General features: G+C 46.1%; 1 protein-coding gene across 1 annotated transcript in view; it reads left to right on the top strand.

Moving 5' to 3' along the window:
- The first annotated feature begins 6,167 nt into the window (after positions 1 to 6,167).
- LOC127001250 (uncharacterized) overlaps positions 6,168 to 11,782 on the top strand; it is a 6,726-nt gene continuing 1,111 nt past the window's right edge. The window contains exon 1 of the mRNA XM_050865556.1: positions 6,168 to 7,022. Coding sequence (XP_050721513.1) covers positions 6,254 to 7,022 — 769 coding nt within the window. The 5' untranslated portion in view covers positions 6,168 to 6,253. The remainder of the gene's footprint in view (positions 7,023 to 11,782) is intronic.

Raw genomic sequence — 11,782 nt, 5'->3', positions numbered from 1 at the left:
CAAATGGTCAATAATAATCAACCTAACTTAACCTACCCAACCCAACTTAACCTAATCCTAACCTACCCAACCTAACCTAATCCTAACCTACCCAACCCAACTTAACCTAACTTAACCTATCCAACCCAACCTAACCTAACTTAAGCTACCCAACCCAACCCAACCTAACCTAAACTAACCTAACCTAACCTACCCTAACCTACCCAACCCAACCTAACTTAAGCTACTCAACCCAACCCAACCTAACCTAACCTAACCTAACCTACCCAACCCAACCCAACCTAACCTACCCAACCTAACCTAACCTAACCTACCCAACCCAACCTAACCTACCCAACCCAACCCAACCCAACCTAACCTAACCTAACCTACCCAACCCAACCCAACCCAACCTAACCTAACCTAACCTAACCTACCCAACCCAACCCAACCTAACCTACCCAACCTAACCTAGCCTAACCTACTCAACCAAACCTACCCAACCTAACTTAACCAACCCAACCCAACCTGACCTACCCAACCTAACCTAACCCACCCGCCACACTTTACGTCTTCCACTTGTTAGCCCCTTTCCTCCCGTCCTTTCCCTCAACCCCTCCATCTTCCATTCCTCTCAGTGAGCCAAGTCTGGTCTATCTACTAATCCTACGCAGGCCTCCCCTCCCCCACACTCGCCACACTTTACATATCCGTTTGCTGCTTCTACTTAACTGGCCCCTTCCTCTCCCTAGCTCTCTTCCTCTATAGTCTTCACCGTCTTCCTTTCTCTTTCCCCATCTTACACTAGGAGCCTGGCACTAGTACGAAACACCAAGTCGTGGAAAATTAGGCTTAGGCCACGTTATCTTGTTGAAGCCTCGTGAAACCATCAATAGTCCTCTGCCTTGAGTACTTTTGAAAAGGGTCTGCCTCGGCCTCATCCTCATGGCATCCTAAAATCCTCTGACATTGGTTTTTGCATATATCTTTCAAACGAAGACTCGGATCAGCATGGGGCTTCATATCTTTCAAACGAAGACTCGGATCAGCATGGGGCTTCATATCTTTCAAACGAAGACTCGGATCAGCATGGGGCTTCATATCTTTCAAACGAAGACTCGGATCAGCATGGGGCCTCATATCTTTCAAACGAAGACTCGGATCAGCATGGGGCTTCATATCTTTCAAACGAAGACTCGGATCAGCATGGGGCTTCATATCTTTCAAACGAAGACTCGGATCAGCATGGGGCTTCATATCTTTCAAACGAAGACTCGGATCAGCATGGGGCTTCATATCTTTCAAACGAAGACTCGGATCAGCTTGGGGCGTCATATCTTTCAAACGAAGACTCGGATCAGCGTGGGGCTTCATATCTTTCAAACGAAGACTCGGATCAGCGTGGGGCTTCATATCTTTCAAACGAAGACTCGGATCAGCGTGGGGCTTCATATCTTTCAAACGAAGACTCGGATCAGCGTGGGGCTTCATATCTTTCATACGAAGACTCGGATCAGCGTGGGGCTTCATATCTTTCAAACGAAGACTCGGATCAGCGTGGGGCTTCATATCTTTCAAACGAAGACTCGGATCAGCGTGGGGCTTCATATCTTTCAAACGAAGACTCGGATCAGCGTGGGGCTTCATATCTTTCAAACGAAGACTCGGATCAGCGTGGGGCTTCATATCTTTCAAACGAAGACTCGGATCAGCATGGGGCTTCATATCTTTCAAACGAAGACTCGGATCAGCGTGGGGCTTCATATCTTTCATACGAAGACTCGGATCAGCATGGGGCTTCATATCTTTCAAACGAAGACTCGGATCACCGGGATCAGCATGGGGCTTCATATCTTTCAAACGAAGACTCGGATCAGCATGGGGCTTCGGCACAGATTGTTTCACACACTCCGCCAATTTTTTGACGCTATTGTGCATTCCCAGACGCGGTTAATAATGGCGCTTACTCTTCATTGATGGCAAAACCTGGAGTGAGCCACTTACACATTGGAGCAGGTGAGGCGTGACGTCTGGTTAATCTAGCAAACAACTGCTTCTAATATACCGAAAAAATAGCATGGGTACTGCATAGGATACTTCTTTTGCTTCACATTTGCGACGGGCTCGTGACGGTCTCAGGGTCAAAGATTATACGGGCCATTCCTACAGCCTGAGGACTAGGAGAAAAAGTGTGCTCGAGTGTTCCAAATCCGTAACTGATGCCTCATACCATAGGCCTACATGTAAATATTTTTGTCATTTTTTCCTACGTTAAATTTTGGTTGGAGTTAATTAAGTATCACTATCATACTGTACCTAATGGTGGTAAGAAAGCTTGTTAGTGACGTCTGCGAGCGTGAGGGAGGAGGAGCGAGGCAGTGTTAAGAGAGACACTGGGCAGGTATGTTAGTCTGTAGCAGTCACCGCTCAAATTCCGTGTTCCTTCCCTTCAGTGACAAGAAAATGGGGTGCTGCAAAGAAAGACTTAAGATTCTGTGTTTTCATGTTTACTGTTCGTCGATCCTTTACTCCCTCTGTCTTGTAGCGTCTTCAATGTTTAACTTTCCTTGTCCTCGTTTATCTTCCATTGTCTGTCTTTGTCCTTCTATTGTCAAAATATACACATAGTTCCACATATACATCAACACTTAAATGTCACCCACACTTCACAACATTCACTTAAACGCATACACAAACAAACACATTTTCTTAGTGTCTTGTCCATGTCGATGACCTCTGTAAGTTTGTCCAAATATACCCTGGTGGATATGACTTTATCCGTGAACCGATTAGCACTTAGAACACTCGCTACCACCAAGTCCGCTTCCCAGTGAAAAGCAGCCCGCCCCGCGCTAAAACGTGGAACAAAATTGGAGAATTATATGAATAATTTATTCTGATGTTGGGAAAAGACTGCCAAACGATATGGGTTCATGTAGATATGTTAAAAAGTCATTGCATACAAAAATAGACAGCGAGTATACGATGGGTGGATTAATAATGTAAATATCTGATCACATATATGTCACCATCGACAAACAGGTCATCCTCGTCATTACTGTTGATGCTGATGCAGACGGCATATGATTTCTATTCATCTGCCATTAATTCAAGTCATGTGTGTGCAGGGATTCATATCTCGTGTACAGCGCAAATCAGAGAGAGAGAGAGAGAGAGAGAGAGAGAGAGAGAGAGAGAGAGGTATGGGCCGGGGAGAAAGAGGGCGGTCGAATTAAGTGTTAAAGCAGATTTCTGAGACAAAATCCGGGGACATTTTCGGTTCAGAGGCGTAAAGACCTCCAAAACATGTAGTGTTTTTGTCATTGAAAAACTAAAACGGGGACACTGCCCTTACCATTCATAAAGCAGCATTCAAAAGTTTCTCTCACCCTATTTATCCTAAATTGCAAAGGAATTGAATAGAAATTCAAATGATTAACAATTTGTATGTTCTTGGAAGGCCGTCTCGCAAATTATGCCGTGTAAAGCTGTTTATCATTTCCTTAGTTATATACACTGTACAGTGTGAGTAGTACGGTGCGCAGCTATACGTATAGTTTGGTCAACATTTTCTTTTTTTTTTTTTTTTTTTTTTTTTTTCGAATTTCAGGTCTTTCAATCACAGTGAAAACCGGAGACATTTCCGGGGACAGCAGTAGCCGGGGACAGGTCACTGAAAACGGGGACTGTCCCCGGAAAGCGGGGACGTCTGGTCACCCTAGTTAAAGGTTATTTCCTGCTTGGTACATTTCATAATGGCATACATTAATACTGTACCGGGAAGTGTTCATAAATACCACTAAAATATTGATGGTAATGGACAACAGACGGATTTTTCTTTGTTTGTACACACCGAGATATTAATTATGTTCGTATTCCCTGCTGTGGCTTGAGAATAAAGTACCATCAATAGAAACAGTTCAGTATGTAAAACCGTGTGGTATTCCGACGCGAAGAAATACACGGCCATCACAATCACCATTACTGCCATAAAATCTCTTGCTGTACTACCCAATCACCGCCACTCGAGCTCCTAACCCAAGATTCCCTCCCTCCCTCCACAATCACGGCTCCCACAATGACCACCAATACTACCATATAACCACAATTCCTTGCTATATACAATCACTACCACCGCTAACCCAAGATTCCCTCCCTCCCTCCACAATCACTGCTCCCACAATCATCACCATTACTGCCATTACCACAATTCTTTGCTATATACAATCACCGCCATCCCTAACCCAAGATTCCCTCCCTTCCTCCTACGCAATGTCCACCGTCACGTCGCCACCCCACACACACACACATATCTGTCATCATTAAACGTGAATCTTCCCAAAATGACCACGATCTTTCCTTTGGCAGTTAGCACAGTACTATAGAGCCTTACAGACAGCATGCACGTTTAAACACATCAATGAAAAAGCTCTTATGTCCATACCTTCTGCGTGTGCACCTCGATCCACAGAGTCCGCCGAGGGAGTGAGGCTGTGAGGGTTGCCCGGTTTCGCACGATTCATGAGGAGATTCGACTCTTTGGCTGCAGGGGGGTTGCCACACACTGGTTTTGGAGATACCACTCGGAGATCGACTTAAGTGTAGCTTGAACTATAATGTATATCTATTTAACAGTCGTAGTTATGAATGAAGCTTGAATTGTAATGTGGACGATAGATATGATGGCACAGATTTGGGCGCAGTAAAAAAAAGAAAAAGTTCGAGGTCGGGGTATATCAGTCATCCTGCTTCCACAGTAATAGGCCTAAGCACTTGTCAAAGCGCCTATACAGAGGTCTGCATTATCAAACTCTTCGAAGGCTCATTCCATCCATTTCGAAAGGCTCTCGGAAAAGTTGTCGGGGTTTCCATGGGTGGGTTGTTTCCTGAGCCCGGTGGTAGTTTTATAAGGCGTCTGCGCTGTGAACGGGAAACCCACTCATGATAATCCAACGTAGCTCCATATTAATAACCCTTCGAAGGCTTAGTAGATCAATTTCGAAATGCTCGCAGTAGCCGGGGTTTCCATGTGTGGTTTCCTGAGCCCGGTGGTAGTTTTGTAAGGCCTCCGCGCTACATGTGAATGGAAAACACACTCGATCGTGACAACTCGACGGAGCTCCTCTCTGACCTTAAAAAAATAGTCGTAACAAGAACCTGAAGCGTTTGATAATACGATTCTCAGTCATTTTGCTACCACGCTAATACGGGAATACCTCTAAGCACTCGTCAACGCGCTCATATAAACCTGAGAATAATGACCTTGATGAGAACAAAATCTACGAACAGACGGTATTTTGCAATGCACATAATTATGTGATTCAAGTTATTTTTTTCTATGACAGATGTCAAGGTATATGGCACTACTTAAACTTCGCTTTCCACGCTGTGACGCATGAAAACTTTGTTCACTAGGGCAAAATATTCTGTTTTCCATGCCTCGCTGAATCCGATATGTTCTGAGCGAAGCAGCGGCCAAAGCAGGGAATAGACAGGCGAACTTGTAGCGCTCCTGGAAAGGTTAACTTCTGTTTTGTTGATTTGGTTGTTAGTTAAAATAAACTTGTGAAGATAAACATTGATAACCCGCACGTCACACTGGCCCTGTGTCCCGGGGTAATGGTTCTTCCCCGCTGCAGGCTCTGGGGCCAGCGAGATCGTGATGAGCGCGGCTATAACGCGTCCCCATTGTACCTTTATCTTACAAGGCTGAGGGCAAGGCTGAGGGTGAGGGAGTGTCGAGTAATTACCAAACACTCATTTGCAAAGGTTGACTCTGTGGACAATATATAAAGATTCTTGTTGGTGATCTGTAACACCTTCATTCCCGAAGAAATATAACTCTACAACTAAATCATTACCTTTTATTGATATATTTTGAGGAAAGATAGCGATACGATGAGGCAAGAATTAGATAGGTAACGATGGATAATTAAGATGGAGGATAGATAAAGAAAATCAAACAAGTAAACAAACAGCAGTATGTAGCCTATATGGGGTGATTCAAAGGGGGGGAGTGCCCATACAATATTACCCATTTTGCTTTAGATAAATAGACTGAGTTAATTGCTATCCCTCAGAACGTGATATAAATAGGCAAATCTCTTCTTTAATTAAGGTGGCCTGGCCGGGCTCCTCATAGTTGCAACATTGAACAAAGATGGCAGCCTGTGTGTTTACCTGTGTGTGACCCAGACGTCCTGTTATCGTCGAGAGGATATCCTGTTCCATGGTCAACACGTAGGCTCCCTTCACACACAAAGATTCACTCGCCATGGTGCAGACCGGTGTGCTTGTCGCTGCCTTGCTCGCTCTGGGTGCTGGGGGCGCCCTCAACCCCGCCTCGGCCCTACAGTTCTGTGGCGCCCCTGATAAAGAAGTCGGATACTCAGAAGACGAAGTGATGTTTTCCAATACAGAAAAAAGCAATCTGTGGGCCGAAGGGTACGTGCAGCCGGGGAGATATTTTGCAGGGATCAGCGTCAAAGTAAATCAAGGGAATGTTCAACACGTAGCTTGGTTCCCTGCTGCCCCTTGCTTCCCTGACACAGGAGAGAAGTGGGATTGGGTGAAGGTGAAGGTAACAAAGGACCTACAGGGAACGCCTCCGACTCCAAATAATCATTGCTACATTCGCTTTGATCTTGTTTCCACTTATTGCAAAAAGAACTGTAATCGTCATGGTAATGTCTCATGTCGGTCCCTTGGAGGTCTGAGTGTTGTGGCTCGTGGGCCCTCAAACTGGAAAAGTGACCATCCAGAAATAAATTGTCTTGTAAAAATGGAGTCGAGGCCACCGCCCCCTCCTGTGTACATCTGCAGGAACCCTCCATTCAGGCCACCTCCAAACACTACGGAAACGACATCAACAACCACAGCCACAGATCTCTCCCCGTCTTCTGCGTCATCTGCGTCCTCGTCTCCGTCGGTGGTGCTGCTGATAGTGGTGCCGGTGGTGGCGGTGGTGATATTCCTGGTGATAGTGGTGGTGGTGGTGGTGGTGGTCTGCCGCAGGCGACGAAGACGCAGATCAGCGGCATCACGTTAGTATTGTGTCTTTTCCTTGTTGTGATTTTACGTAAGGTCACAGGTCGGTATTCTCAGACGCTTCCGCCGCTCACATCAACTATTTCCAAGGCCGAAAAAGGACATCAATCGGGTTATAGTGAGTGTTTTTTAGGTTTATGGTACAGAGGAAGACAAACTACCAGAAGGGTCATAAACTACCTCTGGAAGTGCCCGAAGCTCTTACGAAAGCCTTGTCAAATGTGTGTGCTTGGGTTCGGCGTCCAAACACACGTAATTGACAAAGCTTTCGTATACAGTGTTTAGGGCATTTCCACGAGTAGTTTTACGGGCTGGCGGTAGCGTGACCCTTCTTCTGTACCATGAAACTAAAGAGAACCTTGCAAACCGAGTGATCTCCTTTTCGACCTTTGGAAATACAGCTGACGCGAGAGGCGAAAACGTCGGAGAAAACCAACCCTTTTACGAAGCACACGTATTTGACAAGGGTTTCGAGGGAGTTTTGGGCATTTCCAGGGGAAGTTGTATGACTCAGGTTGTAGTTTGACCTTTCTTCTGTGCTATGAACCTAAACAGAACGCATTAGAACCCCTGCTGACCTCCTTTATGGCCTTTGGATATAGTTGATATGGGGAACGGGAGCGTTTGAGAACAAAGACCGTAGCACAGCCGGAAATGCGCTGCTCTCGTGGGGCTTCGAGTCTCAGCTGTCATATGTAGCTTTGTGGTTATTTATTTATTTTTATTTGACGATCTCTTTGCCGAGGCTGTTTGACCTTTCAAAGCTTATATGTGGAAAACTGTATTCCATCCTTCGTCTGTCTTTCTCAAACCTTTCCATGTTCCTTTGTTAAACCCACCCTCTCTCTCTCTCTCTCTCTCTCTCTCTCTCTCTCTCTCTCTCTCTCTCTCTCTCTCTCTCTCTCTCTCTCTCTCTCTCTCTCTCTCTCTCTCTCTCTCTCTCTCTCTCTCTCTCTCTCTCTCTCTCTCTCTCTCTCTAAGAATAGCAGCCACATCCTTTTCCTATGTAACTAACTACTTGTATTCTCTCCATCTTCATTACACTTCTCGTTCTTCTGCTTTGTATATTCAAGTCTAAGGCGCAAAAGAGCATCATGTTTTTTCTTTCCTCTCTTCGCAAAAATTCACTCAAGTCTGTCTACAGCTTAAAGGCCTCGCGGATGACCTGGTTATTGTGTCTTATGGGTGACAGATCAGGCTGAATCACCCCCCCCCCCACACACCCATTCAGCTCCCACACTCCCCTCTCGTTCTTGTAATCCGTCAGTTTCCCAATGAATAGTTCAGTGCTGTCTCTTACAACTGTCGGCCAATAATTTGCTTTTCTTGCCCTGAATTTCGTTTCCCAAGACTGGTTCCATTCCTGAGTCCCGTCTGGATCATCCCGGAGTATTTTGAAGTCCTTCTCAGTTTCCACTTTCCTCATGGTCTTCATTTGTCCACCATATAATTTACGTAAACCAGGAACATAATATGTGCATCAGTGTGTGTGTGTGTGTGTGTGTGTGTGTGTGTGTAATTCACCACGGCCTGATCACGAGTTGGACTCGCTTTCGCCAGCGGTACCCTCCCGACACGAGCAAGTGCTCATTATCGTCGATCTCTGGGTACTGCCAGGACCTCACACACCACACACCCCATCCCCCTTGCTCAAGGGGGGACAGTAACCATTCCTAGTCATCGGAAAGAATCCGGCCAGAGCGGGGCTCGAACCGCCGCCTGTTTGGCCGTGTAGCCTTGCAGCACGGCGCTCTAACCATAGAGCTACCGGAGCGGTATAAGCTAGCGGAGCGGATGTGTGTGTGTGTGTGTGTGTGATACTAGAAATGACAATACGTATATAGAATTATTAAAAACTGATTCTACTACTACTACTACTACTACTACTACTACTACTACTGCTACTACTACTACTACTACTACTGCTACTACTACTACTACTGCTACTACTACTACTACTACTATTACTTTTACTTATTTATATTATAACAACTGATCAACAGGCATGGGGGTCCAGTATCACCACCAGCCTGACCCACCCACACCCACACAAGACTATGTCATCGAGAACAACCTGTATGAACAGAACAACCTGTATGAACCTCTCCCTGGACCTGTAAACCCCACCAGTGCCAGGGATGACCAGCAACAAGTATACGTCGTGGAGAACAACCTGTATGAACCTCTCCCTGGACCTGCCAACCCTGGTGCTACATGTGAACGGCAAGGGACGGTAGTAGTGGAGAACGATCTCTATGAACCACTCGGTGTCCCTCGTACCAGCACCACCAGAGGACACACCCATAGATGAAGACACTGACTTGTATAATAAAGATTCCTATAATATAACGACAAGGGACAGCAGTCGTGGAAAATGGTCTCTATGAACCACTCAGTGTGTCTCGTACCAGCACCACCAGAGGACATACTTTAATAAAAAAAAGTAATGTGTATGATAAAGATTCCTATAATTGAACTCGACCATGCTGATTATGAAGCTTAGATACTGTCATGAACCAACTGAATGCGCGTCCTGTTATTAAGTAAGGCTTAAGTAAGTTTAAGTAAGGTTCCTGAATTCATGCACTTTTTATAGGAGGGGACAGCGCCGATAAGAAAACTACCACTAGGAGTCTTTTGGTTTGCCGCATAATCTGTTTCTTGTCCAAAGGCAAACAGACGGTCACAAACAGCATCATTACAGCTGATAACACTTGGACAGCGGCACAAACTCTTTCCTGGACGCTGGGCAACAAGCACACACCGTTCCTTGCCCCACTGCCTTAGGGTCATGTTCGTAAACTTTCAGCGCCAAGCACACACATTTAACAAGGCTTTCAGGGATTTGTGGGCATTTCCAGTGGTAGTTTTATGACCTGGTAGTAGTCTGGCAGAGTTCCTGCACCATGAAGGTAAAGAAACACTCAAGATGACGCGTTTAACCTCTTCCTTGGCCTTTAGAAATGACTGAGGTAAGAGAAGGATGTGTTTGAGAATAGTGACCTTAGAGCACCGGACTGTTACTTAGCCTTGTGTTACAGCGTGTTGCCTGTGTTAAGTTAAGTCACGGTGTGTTGGTGGCCGTGTTTCTGATTAAGGCAATATATAAAGATTCTAATTGATGGCAACATAAAACTGTCATTCATGAGCGCTGTAATTACAAACCACTATCTTTTATTAACATATTTTAAGGAAGGATTGTATTTCAACCCAATAGATAAGGAAAACACGAAACACAAACAGGAGCTATACAGTCTGTATGTGGGGTACGCGCTGAGGGTTAGGGGAAGTAACTCGTGAGGGAACCCGTAGTGCCCACACATTAGGTGTTATCCGTTTTGCTTTACATAGAGTGAGTTATTATTTGGAACAATGTGGTATAAGTTGGAAAATCTTTAATTAAGGTGGCCTGAGCTCCTCATAGTTGCAACAGTGAACAAAGATGACAGCGTGTGTGTGCGAGACGTCGCCGAGAGGATATCCTGTCCCATGCTGAACCCGTAGGCTCGCTTATCCACACACAGAGATACACTCGCCATGGTGCAGACCGGTGTGCTTGTCGCTGCCTTGCTCGCTCTGGGTGCTGGGGGCGCCCTCAACCCCGCCTCGGCCCAGCAGGACTGTGGCGCCCCTGATAGAAGAGTGGGATACTCGGAAGAAAACGAAGTGATGTCTTTCAATGCAGTAGGAAACAATCTGTGGACCGAGGGGTTCGTGCAGCCGGGGAGAGATTTTGCAGGGATCAGCGTCAAAGTAAATCAAGGGAATGCTCAACACGTAGCTTGGTTCCCTGCTGACCCTTGCTTCCCTGACACAGGAGAGAAGTGGGCGAGGATGAAAGTGAACGTAACAAAGCACGAAGGCTGGAATCGTGGTAAAAAATATTGCCTCATTATCTTTGATCTTGTTACTGATTATTGCCGAAGGAAATGCACTCGTCATGAGCGTGGCGAATGTCGGTCCCTTGAAGGTCTGAGTGTTGTGGCTCGTGGGCCCTCAAACTGGAAAAGTGGTTATCCAGGAACATATTGTCTTGTATATGTGGGGTCGAGTCCATCGCTCCCTCGTGAGTACATCTGTGAGAACCCTCCATTCAGGCAACCTTCACGCACTATCCCACCTACAACCACCACCACAACCACGACTCCGACAACCACAACTACAACCACGACCTCCATCACCCCAACCACGACAACAACAACCCCAACAACGACTACAACCACGACTACCACCACCCCAACCACGACTACCACCACCCCAACCACGACTACAACAACCACAACTACAACCACCCCAACAACTACATCTGCGTCTTCGTCTCCGTCGGTGGTGCTGCTGATAGTGGTGCCGGTGGTGGAGGCGGTGGTGATATCCCTGGTGGTGGTGGTGGTGGTGGTCTGCCGCAGGCGACGAAGACGCAGATCAGCGGCATCACGTTAGTATTGTGTCTTTTCCATGTTGTGATTTTACGTAAGGTCACAGGTCGGTATTCCCAGACGCTTCCGCCGCTCACATCAACTATTGCCAAGGCCGAAAAAGGACATCAGTCGGGTTATAGTGAGTGTTTTTTTAGGTTTTTGGTACAGAAGAAGACTAACTACCAGAAGGGTCATAAACTACCCCTGGAAGTGCCCGAAGCTCCTACGAAAGCCTTGTCAAATGTTTAAAAATATGACCTTGATAAACCATATTAATTTCGGCGCCCAAGCACTTGATAAAGCTTTCGATGGAGTTTCGGGCAATTCCAGGGGAAGTT

This window comes from Eriocheir sinensis, chromosome 20, assembly GCF_024679095.1.
Source record: "Eriocheir sinensis breed Jianghai 21 chromosome 20, ASM2467909v1, whole genome shotgun sequence".
NCBI lineage: Eukaryota > Metazoa > Arthropoda > Malacostraca > Decapoda > Varunidae > Eriocheir > Eriocheir sinensis.
Note: the sequence above shows the minus strand (reverse complement) of the source record. Positions and strands in the feature narration are given on the sequence as shown.